Source organism: Diospyros lotus, chromosome 3 (genome assembly GCF_014633365.1).
Source record: "Diospyros lotus cultivar Yz01 chromosome 3, ASM1463336v1, whole genome shotgun sequence".
NCBI classification, from domain to species: Eukaryota; Viridiplantae; Streptophyta; class Magnoliopsida; order Ericales; family Ebenaceae; genus Diospyros; species Diospyros lotus.
The window spans coordinates 37642120-37667538 of record NC_068340.1 but is presented as its reverse complement, the minus strand read 5'-3'; the positions used below and the strand labels follow the sequence as shown (position 1 = coordinate 37667538).

The 25419-nt window shown below is 35.3% G+C and overlaps 2 protein-coding genes and 1 long non-coding RNA gene across 5 annotated transcripts; 1 reads left to right on the top strand and 2 right to left on the bottom strand.

Moving 5' to 3' along the window:
- Window positions 1–3089: 3089 nt before the first annotated feature.
- LOC127796462 (probable membrane-associated kinase regulator 2) lies at window positions 3090–5194 on the bottom strand. Its single transcript, XM_052328616.1, has 2 exons — window positions 4216–5194; window positions 3090–3575 (listed from the first exon to the last, which is right to left on the bottom strand). The coding sequence occupies exons 1-2, from the start codon at window positions 4892–4894 to the stop codon at window positions 3520–3522; spliced, it is 735 nt and encodes a 244-aa protein (XP_052184576.1). The 5' UTR covers window positions 4895–5194; the 3' UTR covers window positions 3090–3519.
- Window positions 5195–7529: 2335 nt separating this feature from the next.
- On the top strand, window positions 7530–13275 carry LOC127796463 (uncharacterized). The gene is made up of 3 exons (XR_008022013.1): window positions 7530–11216; window positions 11327–11487; window positions 12872–13275. It is a non-coding gene; the product is annotated as an uncharacterized LOC127796463 (long non-coding RNA).
- A 337-nt stretch (window positions 13276–13612) lies between these two features.
- LOC127798146 (uncharacterized) lies at window positions 13613–24792 on the bottom strand. 3 transcript variants are annotated; one of them, XM_052331492.1, is made up of 17 exons: window positions 24527–24792; window positions 23954–24199; window positions 22380–22501; window positions 22199–22287; window positions 22082–22117; window positions 21672–21765; window positions 19830–19872; window positions 19648–19733; window positions 18927–18991; window positions 18228–18724; window positions 18015–18102; window positions 17776–17901; window positions 16043–16611; window positions 15513–15648; window positions 15344–15412; window positions 15089–15220; window positions 13613–14230 (listed from the first exon to the last, which is right to left on the bottom strand). In XM_052331492.1, exons 2-17 carry the CDS (start codon window positions 24163–24165, stop codon window positions 14117–14119), a joined length of 2478 nt encoding a protein of 825 aa, XP_052187452.1. In that variant the 5' UTR covers window positions 24166–24199; window positions 24527–24792; the 3' UTR covers window positions 13613–14116. The 3 variants fall into 3 exon arrangements, with proteins under 3 accessions (XP_052187452.1, XP_052187451.1, XP_052187450.1); XM_052331491.1 differs by having other exon boundaries at window positions 23954–24204; window positions 24583–24792; XM_052331490.1 differs by having other exon boundaries at window positions 24583–24792.
- Window positions 24793–25419: the final 627 nt, after the last annotated feature.

Genomic DNA, 25419 nt, shown 5'->3' with positions numbered 1-25419 from the left:
CCCCGCCCCGCCCCCGCCCCGCCCCAACCCCCTGTACACCAGACGCGAATAATAGAACATAATTATTATCTTAAAAATAACTCCACTCACACATCTTTCTAGTGAAGATTTCCATCCAATAATATATTGAAAAATATTGATGATGTTGCTTGTGGAGAACATCCATTGAACTGACCAAATGAAGTGTTCTCGAGTGATGGTGTTTCCTCGAGTGGAACAACTTCCATGATTGGAGGAAGGACGGACCCAAAAGAAGCAAAAAGACGAGCAGAAAGACAGTACAAAAATCTAGTACTGTCCATGTTTATGCTACATCTTCATCAAATCTATGTTTCAATAGGCATAATTGTTATTTTTACTCATTCAATTTTTTTAATATATAAAAAAATTGGCTAAAAGGATCCTCACCCCCCAACTCTCACGATTTAACTATTTAACCCCTTAAAAGACTATTGGCCCCTCAATTTTCAATTTTGATTCATCAATTAACACCTTAGTGAATGCGTGAGTTATACACACGATTGAGGTGCGTGTAGCTTCATCTTCTTCTTGTTTCTTCCCAGTCTTCATTATTGCTGTTGTTCTCTAGTTCTCTGTTGGTAGTTGTCAATGGCGTGAAAAACAACAGCGTTGGGGGTTGGTCAATAATAGTGGTTGGGCATGGGAAATATATCTAAGCTGGCAGCGTGGGAGGTGAGCGGTCGATTGGTCGCTCGTATTCCTTGTGTTGGTGGTCGATGATGGTGTCGAACGAGGTTCGAGATTGGTTAATAACAATGACTGGACGTGGGCGACAAATCTGGCCGACAGTGTGGAAGGCAAGTGGTCGATCTCATGCCTCGTGCTGGTGGCCAATGACAACATCGATTGGGGTTGGGAGGGCCGGCGATAGCACCAGCTAAGAGTGGGCGAGCAAATCTGGTCAGCAGCATGGGAAGTGAACAATCAGTCAATCCAGCAGCGGCGCAGCGATGTGGGCAAGCGTTGGAGACTGCAACACCTTTATCTGTAGTTTTTTGGTGGCTATCTGTCGCATTGTTCGTTGTCGGCCCATTTCCTATCTTGCAACAGCGAGACACTTAGCACACTCTCATTAGCCTGGTCAATGTGGGGTCCATGTTAGACTGTGTGTGTACCTCGCGCGCAATACTTGCTAGACTGAGGTATGTAATTGTTACAAAATTGATAGGTGAGTGACATAATAAGTTCAAATTTAAAAGATAAGGAGACTAATAGGTCATTTTTAAGTTCAATGGGATAAATGGTTAAATGGTGAGTTGGGGGGACTCACTTTGCCTTTAGCCATAAAAAATTCGAAGAGTATTTATTACATATATAGTTTTTGATTATGACTATCTCATTCTTTAAAATTTACAATTTATTTTGACTCGTCTTAGGTGCATGAACATATTTGTCACAAATCAAAACTTTAGATCTGACTTTTTGAATAGATATAAACAATTACATAATCTTGCACAAAGAAATAATCAAACTCATAATTTTGCAATATTCCAAATTTCTAAACAAAACCATTTACGCTATCCAAAGGGAATTACACATTCATTTTATTGTAGATTGTGTTTCTATTCCTTGTTTACTTTACCAATCATGCTTCTTAATGGGCTGTGCAAAAGTTGTCCACAAACTTAAGTTATTGTTTGATATCATGATAGAAGAAATATGGCTTTAGTAACGTATTAGAATATAGGAGAAAATAGATATCAAAAGAAAAAAATCAAAATGCATCATTATTACATTAAAAGAGTATTAATTATTTAAGTTTGAACATTGTTAAATAATTTATACAAAATTAAGAATTTTAAACATAAAATTGGTAATTTTTAAACTCTGTTATTTAATTCATCAATGGCAAAGTTTAATAATTTTTAATAATTAACCTTGATTAAAAAAACAAAGTTACAAAAAGCATATGCATGCAGCTAGTGAACCCCTTGATTCAAAGCAAGTATAAAAATGTGTCTTAAATATTATAAACTTATTTTGATAATGTATGCGTTATGTATTATTAAAATATTTTAATATTAATTTTATTTTTATTTGCTTTGAATTTTAATTATATAAATATAAGATCTAATTCTTTTTTATGGCAGAAATAGGTTGCAATAAAATGAGGGTCACTTCAATGAATAAAATCATTATTAAAGTACAATTGATCAAAGCATAATTTTTAAAAAATCAATAATAAGTGAAACATACATGACATAACCCACATTTTAATGAAGCTTTTTAATACAAAAATTCAACAACAAATAATTTTGCGTTTTTACTTTATGGCCCGAGCTAAAGAATTAGATTAAGATTCCTTTTCCACTTTTTACCAACAGCCCATGCAGTTTTAAAAGGCAAGTGTAACGTTATATTTGCTTCACAAACGTGATTCCCAACGACACATTATCGTTAATTAAGGGTAATGTTGCACTAATACTATATAATATTAAGAACATTGATATAACGTAGAGTACAAATGGTGTTTGTGATTATCGTTTTTGCGTGGTCCCTCGTTATTTGTATTCTCGATTTCAGTAAATGAGGTAAATTGTAGACGGCCTTTAGCCCTTATCTAGCTGAAGTATTGAACTCGTGATCTACTAATATTAACTCCACCATATTACTTGTTCACCACTTGACCTATGTCTTGAGATAATAAAAATGGTATTTCATATAATACAAAAAGTATTTGTTGAGTGAAGATAGTGATATATAACATTTATGTTATTAAAAAAATATACATTATATAAAATAAAAAAATTATTATGTTGAATAGGGTAACATTGTTTCGAAGAATAAAAAGTGTAGTATTAGACATGTAAAGGGAGTGGGGCTCATGTATTTCTTTCATTTTATCTGTGTTAAATAAATGTTATAATGTACTACATGAATAAAGTAATATTTTTTGAGAGCAAAAATGAAGTATCTCATTTCGAGAGTTCGCAGTTCAGTCTCAAGATTTCTATAAGAGAGTTAAATCACGAAATCTAAGATTGAGGTTTGGATACAAAACTTATAATTAATTATATAGCAGTCTACAGTCTATTTTTTTTTTAAAAGTAACTCGTATTTGTTCTCAATCACTGGATTATGTGTATGAGAGAAATCACGTAACATTCTAATAATAATAACAAAAGTAATTGGAGAATGGAGGGCAGGGACGGCAGGTAATCTTTATGCAGAAAACAAATGATCATATATTTGATTTGTTAAAAATCAACAAGATATCATCAAACACCCAGAAGAAGTCAGAAGAAACGGATGACGAGATTGCAGAGACAGAGACAGGCAACCAGCAGCAGCATGAAAGATCTTAATCATTTCTTCCCAGTTCCCCCATTCGATATGATCAGTCGCTTTACAGACAACTACTAGTGAAACTCTATGTACCATTATGCCAACACATCGGAATAATTCCACATCCCCCACCCCCAATAATCCTAGTCAAGATCAACACTTCCCCGCATTTTCTTCTTTTTGTTTTCCTCTCCTGGCCAAAACTGAGCAGCTTCAGATGCTACTTCTCGATGGGTTCACTGGTGGTGGTGGCAGCACCCCGGATGACTCTGTTTTCAATGGACTTAAAAGTTAACACAAAAATAAACCAAATGTTCTCTAAATAAAGGGGTATTATTTCACATTTATGTTTATATCAAAAGATCATGATAAATGGGTAAATTGCCTTTGATCCATTTTGTATGCAGACCCAATGAAATTACTTGTTTACCCTGCCTTTGGAATTGGACTAATATCCAACGGTAGGGGTTGGTTACATGTTATTTTGTTGGATAAGTATACTGTTACTTTGACCAACTCATGACTAATTCAACTAATAGAGTCATGGGTCATTAAGAGTTCCCTATTTACTAATTTAATATAAAAATACAATATAAATAGAAAAAAATGCTATATTATTAAATAAATTTGACAAATAACTCTACATATAAATTCAGAAATAATTGTATTTAAAATTAATAATAAATCTACTCACTATTATAAAATATTGTTATTTTAGATAGAACTATTATAAATTTAAATGAAATTATTATAAATTTATGTATATCATATTAATTTATCAAAATTATTATAAATTTCTATATATATATATATATGTGTGTGTAGCATTTCCCTATGAGTTCATTGGCACACAATTGACGGACCAAAATATCATTTTTCCATAAAAATTGAATCATTGAACATATGTACCTTGGGAGGAGCTGTATGATCTCTTGCAATGGAGGATGGCGCTCTGGATCCCGTCATGCTGCTGCAGCAGCGAATCGTCTCTCCGTCTGGGAGGCGCCGGCGCTATTCCGACGGTCGAAGACGCCGACCGGCTCTTCCCCAGATGCTTGCACGCCACTATAAGCGTCGCCGGCCCCTGCCTAGTCGCCTGTTTCTCCTCTGCTTGCTTTCCCGGCGAACGCAGAGTCGTCGAGAACCCATCGGAGAACTTCATATTTTCACTGTACCTCTTTGAGTTCGAGGCCCGAATGTGGAGGGGTTTGATCAGCTTCGTGAAACGCTTGAGAGAAGCGCTCTCGGAGGTCAGCCTCCGCAAACTATTCACTCTGTCAAAGCGCTTGCTCGGGCGGTGAAGCTCCGGCGAGGCGGCAGCGGGCTCTGGTTTCTCCGACTTGGGTTTCCTGAACAGCATCAGGACTCGAAACTTCGGCGGCGATCTCAGGAACGAGAACGGAGACGGTGGCTTTGAACTCAGCTCAAAGTCCACATCCAGGGCGCTGTCGCTCTGTTCCTTCTCGTCACAACCCGGCACTGCAAATTCCAAATCGAAGAAAGAGTCTTCGTCTTGGATTTCATCGTCATGATTGAGTTCGTCGCCGGCCGCCATTGCCCAGAACTTGAGCAAGCTGAAAACTTCCATGGTTGGTAGAGCCAGAGTGCTCGGTAGTTTTCTTCACAGATGTCAATTGGCTTAAAAAAAAAAATCTAACATGCAAGAAACAGAGAGAGAGAGAGAGAGAGAGAGAGTGAGAGGAAAAGTGAGGGAGGAAAGATCGAAGGAGAGAGTATAAATAAAGGAAGCTTTTGGGAGAAGGGTGTGGAGTTTCCAAACAGGGCAAATTTCAAAATAATGCTTTTTCTCAACTGATTTAGAAATTTGTATTTCTTTCTCATCACCTCATTATTCTCAACTAGAAAAGAATCAAATCAGAAAGTAATTGTCATATTCTTCTCAGAGAAACGGGCTTTTGGTTTGGCGAAGCACAGAGAGAGAGAGAGAGAGAGAGAGAGAGAGAGAGAGATGGATGAATGAAACTTGTAAGCTTTAATCACTGCGTAATTCGAGTTTTTTGTTTGGTTGCTGTTTGTTTCTTTTTAAATCGAAGTCGGTGTTTCTCTAATGTCCTTCTCACTTCACTCTCCCAAGTGTGACAGTATACTCAGATTTATACCCAATGTCACTCCCTCTCTGCACTGTAAAATCCAGTCCACTTTCCTAATGCTGAGGGTAAGTTATATATATTATCTGCGGACAAAGTTTACTGTCTTTTTTACTTCAACAGGTTTCAACTCCCTAATGCTGAGGGTAAGTTTTAGTGTTCAGTGATATGCAGTTGTGTATCTAGGTATGTTTTTATTTAAATATTTTATTTTATAAATCATCAAAAAATTAATTTTGTCATCAAGACATCACAATACGCTAAGATCATCACAGTTACTATTTTAAATTTTCGCATACAGTATATTAGCCAGTGAAAAGAGATCTAAACCGCCCATCCTAATGTGAAGGATTTGATCTATCTACCCTTCAAACCAATAAAAAGAGGTAAAGAAAAGAGGGGAAGAAAAGAAAAGGGGGGCAAAAGGAAAAGAGGAAACTGGAGAAACGTAAGGGCACTTTGCTGAGTTTGCCCTTTCTTTTTAAGGGGCGTTGGGTTGTTTGCAAAGGCAAGGACGTTGGTCCAAAGGCTCACCTTAACTCTTTATGGACCTAACCGTCAAAAGGCCCTATTTCTTCTCAACTTTGAAGATTTGACCTGCAAAGTGGCGTCTAGCCCTGACCCAACATTTTAAAAGTAATAAGTTTCAAAAAGTATTGGAAAAATAAAAAAAAATAAAAAATTGTTAGAAAATGATAATTTTATATAAAAACAAAATAAAGCCACCAAATTGATATTAGAACAATTAAAAGTTTAGATAAAAAAAAAAAGTGTGGCCTAATGTAACATTGTATTTGTGTTTTGTTTTTCTAACTTTTTTTATTGATCCGTAAGTTTATTTATGATAAGTAATGCTTCAAATGGAAAAGACTACTCATTAGACCAATGAAACAAAGGATTAGGACTGTTTAGGACTATCCTTAAAAAAAGGCTCTTGTATACTCAAAGCAATATCAGTAAGAGAGCAAAGGCAATTATCTTTTATCTAAACCATTGATGCCACTAGAAAAACACGACAATTGTTTTTTGGCTTATGTAAACTATGGTAAATTTAAAATAATAATTTTATCATTACGTTAAGAGTTATTTTAGAGTAATTAGTAGAAATAAACAATAGTGATGCGGTAGTGGCAATAGGACTAGTGGCAACTGTTATCTCTACTTTTATTTTTATCCAACTCATATTCCACGTGTTGCAAGAAGCTCTCAATACAACGACCATAAGATAATTCCACCCAATGATATCGCACCATGTGGCAATAAAAGTTGTAAAATGCCGATATAGTCGGATGGCGAAGCCTAAGCCACGGGAGAGAGACACGAAGAGATGGCCATCTACGCATCTCCGAGGATATCCATAAACATTGTCCAATCTAACTATGGGCAAAGCTAAGTGAGGCCCAATGAGGGCAATTACCCCACTAGGCTAGAAAAAAAAATAATTCTATTCTAATAAAGGCCCAATGGAGCCAAGCGGCCCAAGCCCACTTGACCCCGTTAGGGTTCCTAGCCCCCCCGATCCCACCTACTCCCAGCTTCATTTTTGCTTTTCTTCTTCTTGTTATAGTCTCTCTCTCTCTCTTCCAAGTGCGTAAATCACAAATTTTGTAAAATTCAGTCATTCAATCTTAGATTTGATCGTATTTTCATCATGAAGGCAACCTCGATCTACAAGAAGGTAAGATTTTTAGTTTCATCGGTCCTGTTTTTAGCATAAAATTGTGATACATATATGTATTTACGCACGGTTAGGTTTGGTTGAAAGTTTAAGCATTGATTTATGGAGATTCATCCATTGGATTTTACTAGTTTTGGGGTATGTTGGTTGATGGGAGTAAGGTTGATGGGGGTAAGGGTGTTGGGTCGTTGCCACTAATCGCCAGAAAACCACTGGCCGCAGTGGCCGGTGTTGATAGACTATTTTTTTCATTTTGATCAAAAATTAAAAATCAAATCTACAACAATCTAGCCGTTAGATCTAGCCCATTTTTTGATATATTAACCCCCTTGGCTTGACATTTCAAATGGTAGCATCTGATCATGAAAATCATTGGTCGGCGGTGGTCGGCGTCGACTGCCAAAGGCAGCGAATATGGTTGGTATTGGTTGTTTTTTTTGGATAGAAAATATTAATCATTGATTATTTATGCAATTCTTGTTTAATTTTTAGTAAGATATGGAGAGATTTTAAAAGAAAGTCTCTATTTTCAATTGAAGAAAACAGTGGGGGTAAAGAAAATAAGTGTTGAGGTAGATGATAATCATGATATTCAAGAGAATGATGATACATATAAAGCAAGTATTGAAGAAAATTGTGAAACAAAGAAAACAAGTATAGAGGAGGAAATTTGTATTGAAGAAAATGAACAAGTTAACAAATGAAGTATTGAACAAATTAATATTGCACATCTTTCTACGAATCATGGGCTAAGAACTCAAATAATGGATTACAATGTTAATCTTAAAAATCAAATTAGAAGAGTCTACTTGCAAAGAGATTCGTGTCAGCCTCGAAATCATTCATTTTCACATAAAAAATCAAAACGATTCATTACAGCTTGGTTCAATAAATTTGATGATTGGTTGGAATATAGTATAAGAAAAGAAGTCTCATTTTGCTTATACTGTTATCTTTTTAAAACAAATAATAGGGAACAAAGAGATGATGATTCTTTTGTGATAGAAGAGTTCAGTAATTTTAAAAAATAAAATAAACTTCAAATTCATGTTAGAGATGTCAATAATGCACACAATCAAGCTTAAAACAACTGTGAAGTCTTAATAAATTAAGAGTAAAATATCGAGATAATTTTCTTTATACAGTTAGAACAAACACAGTGTGATTATCGAATTTATTTGAATGCATCAATTGATGGTGTTCAACTTCTTTTACAGTAAAGACTAGCCTTTCGTGGTCATGACGACTCTAAATATTCAAATAATTAAGATAACTTTCTTGAACTATTGCAATTTCTAGCCAATCATAATAAGGAGATGTTACTTTGAAAAATATTCTAGAAAATCTCAAGTTAACATCACCTGATGTTTAGAAGGATATTGTAAAAGTTGTTGCTATCGAAACAATTGATCTTATCATAAAAGATGTTGGTGATGCATTGTTTTCAATTCTAATTGATGAATCTTGAGATATCTCAATAAATGAACAGATGTCTACTGTTTTGCATTATGTGAATAAAACAGGATATGTAGTTGAACGATTTATTGGGATTGAACATGTTTGCAGTATTACTGCCTCTATCACTTAAAGCTGTTATAGATAAATTATTTTTTAGATATGGGTTGAGTATATCTAGATTGTGGAGGCAAGATCAGTTTAATGGTCTCAAATCACTTATTTTGAAAGAGAACCCATGTGCTTTCTATGTTCATTGGTTTGCTAATCAACTTTAATTGGCACTTGTAGTTATAGCAAAGAAACATGTGCAAGTTACTTCACTCTTTAATTTGGTTTCTAGAGTGGTGAATATTGTTGGAGTGTCATCAAAATGTTGTGATCTTTTGCGAGAGAAACAAGAATCCATAATTTTTAAAGCATTCCATAATGGTGAGATTTCAAGTGGTCGGGGTCTTAATTAACAAAGTACTATTACACATTTTGGTAATACTCATTGGGGATCGCATTATGGTACTTTGATTAGTTTGATTTCCATGTTCTCGCCTATAGTTGATGTTTTTGAAATGATTGTTGATGATGGATCTACTGAACAAAAATGTGAGATAAATGATTTATCGGATTCAATACAGTCATTTGAATTTGCATTTAATCTATATCTCATGAGAACCATCTTAGCAATTTCAAATAAATTGTCCAAGACATTACAAAGGAAGGATCAAGATATTGTAAATGCCATTACTTTAGTAAAAATATGCAAACAAAGATTCCAAGTGATGAGGGACAATGAGTGGCATTTGTTTTTGAAAGTAGTTGTTTCTTTTTTGTGAAAAACAGAATATTGATGATCTTGACATGGATGGTGTTTTTATATGCCGAGGTCTCTCATGGCGTAACACTGAAGAAATGATAAATTTGTATCACTTTCGTGTGGACTTGTTCTATGCTATCATTGATATGCAACTTCAAGAATTGAATGATTGTTTTTCTGATGTTAGTACTGAGTTACTTCTTTGTATAACATGCTTATGCCCAAATAATTCATTTCCTACTTTGGACAAAGAAAAATTAATTCGTCCTGCTGAGTATTATCTTGAAGATTTTTCAAGAGTAGAGTTCATGGCACTTGATAATCAGGTTCAAACTTATATTTTTGATATGCGCTCTAACAAAAAGTTTGAAGAATTGCAAGGACTCAGTGAACTTAGACAGAAGTTGGTTATGATGGAAAAAAAATATAGTGTACTCATTAGTTTATAAGCTTGTAATTTTGGTATTAACTCTTCCGGTTGCTACTACTACAGTTAAAAGAGATTGCTACGACTACAGTTGAAATAATATTTTCTACAATAGACATTGTGAAGAATCGATTGCGTAGTAAAATTAGAGATCAATAGATGAATGATAACTTAGTTGTGTACTTTAAAAAATATGTATTTAATAAAATTAATAATGAGATCATTATGTGGCGTTATCAAAATATGAAAAGTAACAACAATTATAAAAAAATATATATATTTTAATATTATAATTATTATCTTATTTTAAAAATTATACTTTTTATATTTAAATTCGCCTTCACTCAATAAAAATAAAAATCCTGGGCCCGCCCTGAACCTAACGTCTCCGTTAGGCCCATAAATGAATATTGGTTTCCGAAATTCTCCGAGCCGGAGGCCCCGAAGCTCTCTACTTTAAAAGGCTGTCATTTCGTTTTTAAGCGACGCTTTGGCTCAAACGTCACCACGTACCTTCAGAGAGTTTGCGTGAATCGTTCCTTGAGGCGGCGATGGAGAACATCAAACTTTTTCCGTTCACGATCCGTCGCCGTCGGACTCCGACTATGAAAAATCTTCACCGCCGTTGTCCGTGAAAACCAAGTTCTATCGTCTCTTCGGCAGAGAGAGGCCTCTGCACAGAGTCTTAGGCGGCGGAAAAGGTATGCAAACTGAATTCTCTCTCCCTCTCTCTCTACACACACACACACACGCACGCACGCATGCATGCATATATGCATGTGTGTGTGTCTAGTCGTGACATTTGGAAACCGGCACTTATCCTTTAAAGTCGATGACGATCACTGATACAGGAGACGTTGCGTATTTTATATTCACGAACGGCATTAGTGTTTTGCTGATTGGTGATGAGCATTCTTCGACCAAATTGTCGCATTTTTATATATAGTCCCGGCAATAACTTCTGGTCTGAGAACAGATCTCAATCGCACTCTTTCAGTTTCAGCCCTCCTGGGTATTGGGTCTGGGAAGGGTATGAAGAAATTTCTTGCTGTATGTTCTCATCATTCCTCCTCCTTTGTTTCTTCGAAGAGCTTGACTTGTTTGCAAGACAGCATAAACGCATGCCCAACCCCAAAAAGAAACCAGGAGATGACCGACGTGAATGGTTCACCATTCACTTTGAACTTGGAATGATGGTGGATTAATTTTACCATTGTTGCTTAAGGCTGGAATTTTAGGGGTTCTACATCTACATGGCCTCGTGCTGTCATGGATCATCTACTTCAGTATTTACAAATTTGTTTCATTCCCATCGTAAGAAGAAACCTTTTTTTCTCAGGTAATTGCCGGATTGTGGGTTATTTCAGTTGTGGGCAGTTGCTTTGACTTCCTGACTCTGCTACGTACGCAAGGAATCAATTCAACTGCAAAGTTACACTCTGTTATTTGCTGTTTGCTTTAAATTAGTCAATATTATTCCGATTAACTTGATAAATTTTCTTTTTTTTGTTCTTTTGAATGTGGGGGTTGTCAAAAAACAGCAATCCTCTTGCTGCATACCGTGCCTGTCCATTATGAGAAATACGAGGACACTGTAGACCCCTTTGCTGAGAAACCATTGGTAGACTTCAAGAAGAAGTTTGCTGAATTCGATGCCAAGGTTCTGAGTCAGATTCACAGAGGACCATCTAAAGACAAGAAGGTGGGTCTATTGGCATTGAGATAGATTAGAGCATCTCCAATGGAGCGGCAAATGCAGCGCCAACTCCAAATTGGCGCTGAAAACGGCTCCAACGTATGCACCAAAATGGTGTTGGCACAATTTTTCATAACAAAATTTGGTGTTGAGTGAATAGTGTAACACCAAATTTGGTGTTACACTATTCACTCAACACCAAATTTTCTTTTTTATTTTATTCCCTATTTTACCCCTCTTTGTATAACTTCAAAATAAGTTATTCCTTTTATATCCTTTATCACTTTTAATACATTTGTATATTTTGATTAATAATTAAAAATATAAATTAAATTATTACAAAAAATATATACCGATGGAAATATTTTATTAATATCTATAAAATGAGTATAATATTGAATATATTTTAAAATATTTAATATATTTTATAAATACTATGTTAATATAAAATGAACTATTTTTGTTTATGTATATGAATTTTTTTATTTTAATAATTACTTAATAGAAAGAAAATATTTTTAATGTAAAAATTCAATAATATAATAAAAAGTAATAACATTTCCATTAACTTAAATTAAAAATACATGATAAAAATAGAAAAAAAAGCTTAAAATAAAAACAACAACAACAACATGGCTTAAAAATAAAATACTTTCTATTCTTAATTCTAAAGTACATTTAAAAATTGGGAAGATCATCTCCATTTCCTCCATAAAAGTTAGTGTTATGTAGTAAAGTTAGTTGTGAAATAAATAGGAAAAAATTATGTGGATAAAAGAAGATAAGAAAATTAATTAAAATATTAAGTGAAAAAAATATTTATGGGAAAAATAGTTTCTTTGATTTAAAATATTAGTTAAAAAATGAGATGGATAAATAATTAGGTGGCTAAACAATTAATTTGATAAAAGTTATGCAAAAATAATTAATTAAAAATTTAGTAAAGAAATTAATTAGAATAACATATTTTGAAAAAAATTTAAAAAAATTATGATTATCATTTTTAATTTTTTTATAAAATATGACTAATTTTTTTTTAATTATATTATACTATTTTCCATTTATTAAATACTTATTTATAGAATATTCTTTAAAGATTCTTTTTTACACCAATTTGGTGTCTAACATTGGAGACAACACCAAAATGGTGTTAAAATATTTGGTGTAATCTACTGTTGGACACCAAATTGGCGTCCAATTTGGTGTCCAACATTGGAGATGCTCTTAGCAAGTGCCTAATGGCGCTTTTAGGAAATTTTGCAAAGTTGTTATTGATTGGAACTGATGTTTCTCCGTTTCTGCTCTTCTCATCCGCGGCTTTCACGGTTTCAACGACATTCATGATGATGTAAATTGCATTAACATGATATATATTGAACGGATGATAAAGCTCGTTCGGGCTTCTTTATGGCGAGTGCCACTCCTGATGGGAACAACTCCGTTTGTGGGGTGACAAAAATGATAGGGGTACTGCTTTTCGCTTGTTCTAATACTGGGAACTGATCATGCTTTAGAGTTTGGAGATGAGGAAACTAATGGATCCCTGGACAGTTTTTGGTTGATCTTGCCTAATATGTATGATGATCCTTTTGGTTTGCATTAGATTAGGTTGGATTGGGAATCCAGAGATCAATTATCAGAAATCAGTTGAAAGACTAATTTATGGCTTAATTTATTCTGGTAATTCCCTGTTTTGGTTGGGCAAGAATTTATGGTCCATCCAATTTTGGAATTAGTTTGTGTTGTAATCACAGGGTGTAACATGCAAAATAAGAAACTTAAAGGCGATTGGATTGTGGCTTTTCTTTGCTTTTGTTGTTTCGAATGGAAAAACAACCAAAAAATTTCCAAACGTCATTACTTCCTGTATAATTTTTATTTACTATGCCATAGCTTTTGCAACTAATAAGGTAAGGTTTTGTTTGTTTCAACATAAAAACTAATTTTTCGAGTCTAGCTTGCATCTTAAGAAATTGCAAAAAGTTAAAAAAGAATTGCAGGATTGAAAACTCTTGTAGGGCAGTCACCACCAAATGCAGCCGTAATCTCTTATGTCTACTTGCATAGCATTATCATTACAGCAATAATAAACTCGAAATAAATCAAATTTCCATCACTAATTGCCTGCATGTGAATAAGTTAAGTGAGGGGTGCCCAAAAAAGAATAGCATCAAGTATATAACAATACCAAATCCTTAAAACAAGACTAATTTACAAATATGTTGTTGAATAAAGTTCCTCCTATCCATAATACACAAATGCTAATCAATCAAGTCCCACAATACTTTCACCCCTGTTTCTCAGACCCAAGCACTGCCTCGAATACCACAGACACTACATAACTAAAACACACTAGCCGTTATGGAATGTGGCATGCAGATCTTTCGGTTCAATACCGACTAACTCCTTCTCCCAAACATGGTTCTCGCCGGTTCAAGCTTTTCTGGGTGTCTCAGGAATATTCGTATTTCGATGCAAGGCGAAGGTCCTCCAGCTAGCGTTCTGATACAGGGTCCTCGCAGTTCTCTCAGTACTGTTTGGGCTTTAGGCAGAAGACTTTTGGGGTTCCCAGTTAATCCTTCACACTTTCAAAAAGAGTGGTCCTGATGAGCACAAGAATATCCTGGTATACATTCTAGAGGAAGTAAGTTAACTGCTGCTTTTTTCTTGAACCTCCTTCTCCGTACAAGTCGTTCCACTGCTTCAATTCACTCATTACAGCTCCCTCTGCGGCACAACTTGCAGCAACCTGTAGTGGATAACATCTATTTTCAGTGTCCAAAACGTATACATATCAATAAAGTAGCAGATTTTGACATTGGTTGTAGGATAACCGAACTCAACCCTGCCATATTCCAGGAATTATCAACAACTTAATATTTTTATGATTACAATCCAAATACTGAAAAAACATAAAAGTAATTTAAATAGCCTCTCCAGTCGGATCCTTGTTTTCTAAAGGGTTGAGGGAGGGTTAGTTTTGTACGTAGCCTTGCCCTTGCTTTTGCACAAAAGCTATTTTCACAACTATGACCCGTGACCTTTCAGTCACAAAGAAACAACTATGTTACGACCAAGGCTTACCCAAGGTAAATGGAGCCATGAGCCAATAATTTGATGTACGAAATATCCCACAAGCAAGATGTGCAAGATAAACCAGAGCCACCAAGGGAAACAGTGCAAAGGTGGCCATTCCTAAGAGGGTTTCAATAGTCTGGCAATTTTGTCTTGGAAAATTAGGAGCTAAGCCACCGTAGAGACTGAAATTTGCTAAAACAAGCCCTAAAAAGTGCCTGAAATTTCATTAAATGAAGCCATAATGGATATCATAGTTGAATAAAACTCTGAATCAGGTCAGCTGCAACACTGAGTAGGCAGATAAGTTTTTCTTTGAAAGAGAGTATTTATCCTCCATTCACATACTACATATGTGTATATATATATTAAAGAAACCATAGATTAGAGCTGCCCATGGGAACTGGAACTATTAGAAGGCACAAAACATCGTCATTGTCATCATTATAATCACAAGCGTTACTCCTACCAGATGAGATCAGCAGAAGCCACAAAACAATAAAACAAAAATAAAAAATTCAGATGAGACTACCTGATTCTTTGCCTGCCTCATGTCTTCCATGTTTAAGGGCCTCAGAGTAATTACTTGTTCCTCTTTGCCTTCTTTCGTATCTGAACCACCTTCTTCTGAGCTCTGCCCTTCTTCAACACTCTTCTTCTTTTCCTTCATGGAGAATATGAAAGAGATACTCCAATTATATATCATTGATAATAATCAAAGTCAGGCAGACATAAAAGAAAAATTTTGAACACTAGACAAGAACTTAGAAGTGCAAGAGGATACTACCATGTCCTTTTGTCTCTCTTGCTGTATCAGCTCCCTAACAGGTCGATAAGCTGCTGTTATGCACAAATTCTGCTTTCAATAAGGTTCAGGGAAACCATTAGAGATGCCCTTAGCTATGGAACCTAACTCAATAATGCAACCTAACTCAATAATGCCGCTAAGATTTTACCTTAAGATCACTTCCACTGTATCCTTCTGTTATGGCAGCAAGCTCCTTGAAGTCTAGATTATCCACTTTTTCCTTTGCCAAAAGAGTTTTTAAAATCATTTCTCTGCCCTCCAGGGATGGGAGACCAACCATTATTCTGTTCACCAGAAAACACAAAGCTCAGTAAAATTTAAATTTTCCATAATGTTATCATTGAATTGCTTATTTTTTCCCAAAACCTTTCTAGAAAATTCAAAAAGGTGCCAGGCTAACCAATGTTTTTTGGAGTAGAACAATAGAACAAAGACACTGATTTGGAATTTTATAAAGGTATAGCCCCATTTTCAATAATTTTAGTTTAAAATGCTAAATTGGAGATTGGAAAGTAATACTAGTGCATAGTATCATTATGGTTACAAACAAACACTTAAAGATGAAAGGTGGTCAAGGACACGAACAGAACCATAATAGCTATAAATATCCAAAATTCTGTGCTGTTGCAGAAGGCATGAAATGTGGAAAATATGCTAATTGTGACACGTAACATTTACCTGCGCTCAAACCGCCTGATAATCGCTTCATCAAGGTCAAATGGCCTGTTGGTTGCAGCAAGAACAAGAATGCGCTCACCCGACTTTGTTAATAGTCCATCCCAATGTGTCATGAACTCATTCTTTATCTTCCGCATGGCTTCATGCTCCCCAACTCTTGTCCGTTGCCCCAGCATGCTATCAACCTCATCCACAAAAATAATAGTTGGGGAAACCTTTGCTGCAAGTGTGAACAAAGCTCGGACATTCTTTTCATCTTCTCCAAACCATTTTGAAGTGATAGTTGACATTGAGACATTGATGAATGTTGCTCCCGCTTCATTGGCAATGGCCTTTGCCAGCATTGTCTTCCCAGTACCAGGAGGACCGAACAGCAATATACCTCTACATGGCTTAAGAAGCCCACCTTTGAAGAGATCCGGTCTTCGAAGAGGGAGCATGACCACCTCCTGAAGTGATTCTTTAATCTCATCCAAGGCACCAATATCGGCAAATGTTACACCTATCTCATTTGCAGGGATGACCTCCGGCCTTAAGCGCTTCTCAAATTCATTGTCAGGAGGAACTTCCTGTTGGAAAAAAACAAAGGCCCAAAGTCAAGAAGATGGAAATGCCAAAACTAGAGTAAATTGGTCTCTGAGGAGATTGTCTAGCAGAAACCATCACAAAGTTAAAGGATTTTACCAAACATGCTCTTATATAATAGTGTGTCAAATATTTGCATGATAGTACAACAACAACAACAGTAACATATCAAGTATTTATCCCACTATATGGGGTTGGCTAAATGAATCCTATCTCACTAGTTATTTCTATCAATAGTCTTATCTTCTATATGGCCCTTACAATCCGTATCATTTCTTAGTGTCTTCATCAAATTTTTTTTGGTCTTTCTCTACCTCTTTTTGCTAGATACTTGTCATTCCATCCACTCTTATCACAAGAGTCCTTGTCGGTCTTCATCTCACATGATCAAACTATCTTAAATTAGTATAATGCATCTTTAATATTACAAATAATCTCATTTTAATTTTATCATTTATTGTATGGCTACACATCCATCTTAACATTATCAAAGCTGGTCTTATAGATGTCATATAAAATTCCCCTTTTAACTTTAATAGAATCTTGCCATCACATAATGCGCTAGATGCACTTTTCCATTTTAATCATCTAGGCTTAATTCTATAGGTATCAAAAACAACCTCATTAGTCTCCCCATCTTTTTGGATGATAGATCCATTATATTTGAACTGATCTTATCTTGGTACAACTTGATCTTCCAGTTTTACCATAATATCATCCACGCTTATATTTTTACTAAACTTGCATTCCATATATTTAGTTCTCAATTTGCCTAAATTAAAACCTCTCCATTATAAAATATTCCTTCATATCTAACCCAACAACACGATGTCATCAGGAAATAGAATACACCAAGGCACCTCGTCCATATGTTTAGTGAGTTTATCCATTTCTAGGGAAAATAAGTAAGAGCTTAAAGCAGATCCTTGTTGTAAATCCAATTATAATTGGTTTGCATGATAATAAAACAATTGAAAGTTGCATTCTTCCTGTGCCAAATAAATCCTTGAAAGACTATATCAGCTAAAATGCTTCTTAAATTTTCAGAACATGAGGTGGAAGAGTATGAAACTTCACTCCATCAAGCTTTAGTTGAGATAATCCTATCAAGATTCCTCAGCCAAAAATATTGTGAGACAAAAGCTTACCGGTGCTTTGGGTGGAGGTGAATTCTCCCCATCTTTCTTCCCTGAAGGGACTGATTTCTCTGTCTCATTTTTGTTCTCAGACTTTGAGTCAGGCTTTAACCCAATGATCTCTTCCCCTTCAGAATCCTAAAATTGATACACAAATGAAATGAAGCACAGCAAAACCAGTCAGAAAATGGTAGAATTAATTCACTTACTGATTGTTGAGAAAACTGAATGGTATGATCTAGAAAAAAAACCTTGGAAGATTCAGCATTTGTTTCTAATTTGAGAGTATCTTTCTCACCCATTTTCCCTTCCTGGAATATACTCAATCCATGGGACAAACTGTTCAAGAACCACAATAGCAACTAAATGATTTTTTTATTTAATAAAATAAAAAGTAATATGAAATAAGAGAAGAAAAAAGAATGAACCTAAGATACTGTGGCTACTGACAATCTGGGGTCTACCTTTTAGCTGATATAATAAGTTTGCCATTTCGGTACTCAGGATCCTTGTTATTCATCAGATGGAAAGATACTGCTGATACAACAATCTCTTCTATGTAATTACCGAGAACCATAGTGTCTGCATGGCAGATTGAACCTAGATCATCACATGCAAGATCATTTTCTGCAAGGACCTCAGCAATGTGATTCTTATTATCCTGAATCTGGATCAACTTCACGCCCTCCTCTAGTTGCGCTTTCCAGCTTTCAAGATGAGTATCATCTTCTGGTGGCTTGATATCAATATTATAAGGAAATAAAAGAGAAATTCTCTCGTCCACTTGAACACAATCATCTTCTGAGCTCACCATGTGGGAGCCCAGTATTAGGATTGATCCTGTTAATTTCTTTAACATTCTATCAAACAATTTGAACAGCCTCTGGGATTGGAGCAGAAGCCTCTCAACATCTCTGATGTAGAGAATGATAGAACCAGTTTGGGAGATAGAAACCAGAACCTGCAAGAACTTTGACTATCAGTAATTTTTGAGATGCCAAAACATTAGATAATCAGGAATATCTGAAGTATTTAATTAAGTAATATAAAATTATATAACTGAAGAAATTGGATGACCCTAAGAAAAGGTAAGAAATTTATCCAGATAATGCATGAATAGACTTAGCATTTTGAAAGAAGCAACTTATGAATGGGTATAGTACCTTGAAAAGTGACTGTAAGAAAATTTTCTCGTCAAAAGACCATCGACTCACACGCTTCAAATGAGCTAAAATACCCAAACAAGTCCATGTATCAGTAGAGTAACAAAGCTAAATAATTAACCATTCAATTGAAAGTAACTATAAAATAAACATATACACACAGCAGAATACAATATCAATTTGCAGTCCATGTATCTGTGATGTTTAAGGGGACTTGGAACTAAACATTGGCCAAGTGGTAGGTTCATTTAAAACCATTTGGTGTGTCTGAGGCTGGCTGTCTCATATGTATCCCTCATGCAGGCTAACATAAGATCCAGGCAATTGATGTAAAATTGTTTGGTCCAAAGTGTAAATATCATCTACATGTATCCCCTAAATGGAATTTGTGCAATAGGCACGTCTACAAAAATTAAGCATAATCATGGGTTCAATCGCAAAATAATTGAAATGCTTTTTGAACAATAAAGCTACTGAGAGTGAAACAATTTCAATTTTCTATTTTAGAAAAAAGAAAGCCACATCCAAAGAATGTACAAATCTCATCTCACAGCAACCAACTAGAGAGTTGAGATCTATAAAATAAACTGACATAAAAAATGGTAAAAATGACGACCAGTTTTTAATTTGACGAAAAAGAAAAAGGAAGAAACCAATGAATAGTCTAAAATGCTTAAATTTTGCCAGATAATTTATCAAAAGCACAAGTTTTAGCGTATACCTGTGTTAGAAGAGGAGCACTGAGAACTCATATCAGGAGAAGATGCATTTCTGTGATGCTTCAGGGAGTCAGCACCTTCATCACCACTGCAAGGTACAGTAATATTTGTTGTACATGAGAGATATAAACTAAGGATTAAACTCCATGCCTTTTGATCAAGCATACAAACTTATTTATCATACCTCAACTTTACATCTGAGCCACTACTTTGCCTGTGTAACAAGCCTGTGGAAATTTTAGCCACAGCAAAGAAAGTTGTCAGGATGGTACCATTGAATAGAAATAAAAACCAAATGGATTGAATTCTGCCAGAAGTAAATAACATTTTTTCAAGTAAATAATATGCAAGAGCATTACATCATAGCATATCAAATCCCACAAAAAACCATAGAAAATATCTAGCTAATGAGCATAACTTTCTTTCATTCTTTGAGTGGGAAAAGAACATGACAATACTAAAAGCAAGTGCAAAAAATTATTTGTTAAAAGGTGTGAAATTTCTGTAATTGTATGATGCATCTACCAAGCTGTAGTATTGAGTTGTTTGATACCACAAACATTAGTCTTTGTTCTGATAGCTTTGCTTACGGACACACTTCTAAAATTTGGTATTTAAATAGGGGAATTTTATCTTTTCGGTACTAAATTCTTTCCAACATAAAAACTGTGAGCTGCCTTCTTTCTTGTGTGCCATGTTTCATATACTCTTCTATATTTGTAAGTGCCCCTGTCATCACCAGAAAACACATAAGAATATAGACTTGGAATTGGAATTTCCAGTAGGTCATCTACTTAGACTCATATTTCATGCATAAAATGCTTGACCCTTGCAAGCCCATTTACTCTTAAACAATATTAAGAGAAGAATTTAAGAAAAAGTATGAAATCTAGTCAAGGCTTCGGGTCATTGGAGCTGAGAACTAAACATATTCAATCTCAGAGACTCATAGACATGCTAACACCAAACACATATATCCTGCTCATGCATTAATGGACTCCTGTTTCCTTTCATGTACCATGTCGATTGGATATAACAAGGCAGGGGACCTAGGGCCTTGCCTTCAAAAACTATACCGGACCTAGAAACTAAAATCCCCCAAATATTGATCATATCTAGAAAAGAAGAAACACATTCTCTAGCAAGAAAATTTTCTAGTCTCTCACATGGATGTGGAAAGTAATCAACCTGTTTCCCTAAATTTCATTTAATCTACTCTTATCCAGATCCTGGTACCCTAAGATTTAGGATCTTTTAAAGAGGTTTGAAATCTAGAGGTACACCCACCCACACCTAAAATTCTACCAGAATCTAAGTAAGATATCCGGGATCTACATAACATAGTTTGACTTGATTTGCTAATGACCCCCCCCCCCCCAAAAAAAAAAAAAAAAATTTAGATATCCGGGATCTACTTCATTTTAGGTTCTCACTAACAAATATTATCATGATTTAATGTATCATTGTTATTTGCCTAGTCCTTTACTTCAGCTTTTGTTCTCACTCAGCAGCAAGTGGATGGGGAAACTGCTGAGTTAACCCAGAACAAGGAAAATATGGTATTGGTAAAACCATCAAATGGAGAAGATTCAGTAATCCATAATCTGCTTTTAAGTCTTGAAAGTAAGTGACTGTAAAGGAGTGAGAAAGAATCCTAACTAGGCAAAAAGAATACTGCACTATACTGGCCATGACTTGAACAATAGTTCAGCATTCATCCACAAAGAACAATGCCATAAACATATCAAGACCAAATGATATAAAGGATTGGGAATGAGTCCTGATGGAACAGAAATAATACTGCATTAAATTGACCATTTCTTGAACCATTATTTGGCATTTGTCAAACAGATTAATTACAGAGAACTAACCATAAACATAGTTACACAGAATGAACATTGGAACAGGAGTGTGCTCTAGCAAGAATAAAAAGAAAGCAGCCAACTTGACATAAAGTTGCAGAACATAATACTCATGAACTTTATTGCGCTAACATAGAAAGAATGGGTTGTAGTTCTTGACGTACCTCTAGCATCCTCCCTTGAGGGAAGGAGTGAGATGGAACCAAGCCAATCGGACATTCGCTCCAAAGTTACCTCTGAGATGGACCTCTTCAAAGACTAAAAAAGAAGCCAGAATTATTCCATGTTATACTACATATGAACTATTTTCTCTCATAGAAGAAAATTCCAACAGAATTAATGTTGTATAAAACAATAATTTTTTATTTTTATCCTGAAAATGATAGAATTTAATCATTCTGATATTTAGTTTGAAATCTAGACTTGTGAAACTAGCTTGCCTTGATGTAAAAGATTATCTTTAACCTTGATCCACCTTACCAATCAATGTTAAAAGCACTCTTGGAAGGCAATTTCATATGCAGGAGACAAAAGAATAATCCTCATACCTTTAGTATAGAAGAATGAAACTTACCAGATCTCTTTTGGCACTTCCGTACTTGGCCAGCATCTGAGGAGTATAAGTGAAAAAGACATTAGACTAGAAATGACAATTTCTAAAATTTAAAATATCATCATGTTATGTACTAACCTTAAGAGAAAAGTCAGTTACATCCAATAGCAACAACTTTGCTTCAAAGTGATGTGCAAGAGCTCTTGCAAGCATTTGCTGGAAAAGTTCTTCAGAAAAATATAAAATAAAATAATTGAAATTAGGACATGGAAACGAGATAAAAGGCATAGTGGTGAAAATGCAAGATCAAAAATCATACCAGCAGGTCCTGAGAGCAAAATAGCCCTACTTGCGGGCAAAAGATTGCGAGTGTGCTTGGAAATGTCAAGGTGCTTCAAACGGACATATGCAGCACTTGTCAATAACACCCGTGTACGCTCACTGTTATTGCCCAAAGAACAACAAATTCAGGATCATCTTGACATGGCAACAAGAATGCTTGTTCTTTTCATCTTTATGCATTAAGAATTAGAGACTTGTGCACATGTGCAGATCAAGAAAATACAGTGCTCTTGGGAATTCTTCTATTTTAACAAACAGATTCACTTCAGTTTGTTAGCATCTTTTTAGGATTACCAAACAGCCAATTTACTAAAAACAGTAAAGAACTCAATCCTGTTATTTCCAAACATATAAAAATATCGTGCATCCTTCAAGTTTTACCGTGGCCTGACCAAATTTCAACAACCTAGGACTTGGAGAAAGAAATCTACAATAGAAGCCAGTTATCAGTTACTAGAAAAAAGTCAGTCATCAAATTTCTTACACACAGCAATTTCCAGTTTGTCATAATACAAATCAGAATCCCCCCACCTCCCAACTTAAAAAAAAAAAAAAACCCTACCCTTGAAACCCTTTTCAGTTGGAAAAGTTAAATATTTGGGAGCTGTATATAGAATTCCTTGAACAACATGAAAGTTTTGATGTATCTCTCTCTCTCTCTCTCTATATATATATATATATTAGAAAATGAAACTTTTGATTCTTGCACACATTTCAGTCATACTCCTTAGAATCAAAATTCAGAAGCTTTTAATATCAACTGGTAGGACACTAATCTTCCACTGTTTATGAAAAATAGCAGTCATCCACGAGTAACCAGACAACTAGGTGAATAGGCAAGGGAAATTTTGTTGAAAGCAAGCCAGACCGTAGTTAAGATGTTTCTTTTACAGTGCAAAGTACTTCTAATACTTAAGATTCCTTTAAAAAGTTGCAAATATTGGAAGTACTAGAGATGGAAGAGATTGCATCTATGATAATTATTTTTATATAAGAACTTCTAGTTACTACAAAATGAAATCCATGTAAGAAATGATGGAACCACTGTAAGTGCATGATATGAATCTAGAGACAGAAAGAACTGATAATATATTCTTCAGTTAAAAAAAAAAAAAAAAATCCCCTTCATAATTATATAATGATCCACAACCACAAAGTATATCCTCAAATTCCTCTAGTAGAAAGCATGACAATACTGTCATCTAGAAAAAGTTTTTCAATTAAAATTCGTCGCTGGCAAACAAAAATAATAATTCAAGAAATAACTGGGTTGTAAAATGTAGATAATTATAAAGTTAAAGAAATCTGCTGGTCTCAGAACTGGATCGTCACATTCTGGGGCAATAATATGGCAATTATTGTCTATTATTAAAGCAGAATTATTGCTCATGGAATATAATATATCATTCTTCAGCTAGGTCACATATATCGTCAATTTTTAGTTTACAGAAGAAGTTAACATTTACTCAGTTGCACGCCAACTGTAATCAACCATTCAACATAAGGAACAGAATCGAAACTCAGAAAAACCAAAATCAACCTTCTCTTTACCTGAGGAAATAGGGTAACTCATCAAAGGTAATCTTGATTTGTTTGCCATCGACTACCAGCCTCAGAAGCTCCTCCTCAATCTGCTCGGCCGTGACGCCGTTGCCGGAAGAACTATATCCTGCCCATTTGCTTATTGTCTGTCCAGAGGCCAAGCCTAGCCCCACCCCTACGCCCACGCTCAATGCTGACAACAGAACACGCTTCTGCTCCATATGCTTAGCAAATCTTAGTCACTTCTCGCCTGATCTGCACTAACATTTCATGTTTTCTCGTTTAAGTTCCCAGAAACCAACCATCCAAACCAAAACAGCAACAGAAACAGAAAATTCCAAAATTCTCGGAAACTTCGATAATGCATAAAATTTTTGTCGCCAAAGCAGTAGGTTTTGGCACTTGGCCCACCGATCTGCGCTATTTTTCTAATTGATTTTCCCCAAAACCAACCATCTACTCTAAACTACACGCAAAAAACCATCCTTCCAAACTCAACGTATCATCAAAGAGCCAATCATCTAAAAAGTAGAAAGAAAGAACGAAAGAAACACAATAATCTGTCAAAAAGCGTAGACGAACATGTCTTATCATATACGAACAGAATTGGATATTGAGGAGAAGGAGATGAATCGTACAAACAAGGATGAGAATCGTCGAGCAAATCAAAGACAGGCGAAGGATCTTTGAGTTTCTTTCTCTGATATTCACAGCCGAATGAGACGTTGGTCGATTCTCTTTCTTCGGAAGCTGCCAAGTAATAATTACTTGCCTCTTTGCTGATTCTCTCTTTCTCTCTCTCTCCTCTATCGTGCGTTTGCGTGTGTATATATAACTATCTATTGGCCTGTGAGAGTGTCCGAATATATATAATGGAGGATGGACAAGAAGAGCGAGAGAGCGAGAGAGAGAAAAAAAAGGCAAATTTACCATGTTGACTTTTTGACCTGCCGTGTTGACATTTTGACTTATTGGCCACTGAGACTCGCAGGTTCTTAATTTTTTTGGCTCCTTTTTTTTTTTTTTTTTTGTTCTTTTCTTTTTTCGGGTTCAAAGCTTCTCTTAAGTTTTCAGCTGCTTTTCGCTGTGGCCTTATTACGATTTCCTTTTTACTTTCCAAGTCGAAGTCGGTACCGGTAACGTCGGGGTTCCCGCTTTTTCTGTCCTCCTCCGCTTCCCTTGGCACCACTCCTTATTTCGGGTTATTACAGTTAGACCCCCGATTTTAGTAAGTCTATTTCTATTTTGTTTCTCACTTTTCTTTTTGCTTTTTCCTTTTCAATTGTCTTTCTTATTAGTTAATTGATTAAACTTTCCGTCAATGGCTTTTCGTGGACGGCCCCAAAGGGTCTTTCCCATGTGTTTTCAACTTCTTTTTATATTTATTTCTTTTTTTATTTTACACTTTAGAATCTACTAAAAAGCCTAAACCACCCACCCTAAAAGACACAGGCGGCTTTGGTAAGCACTGTTTT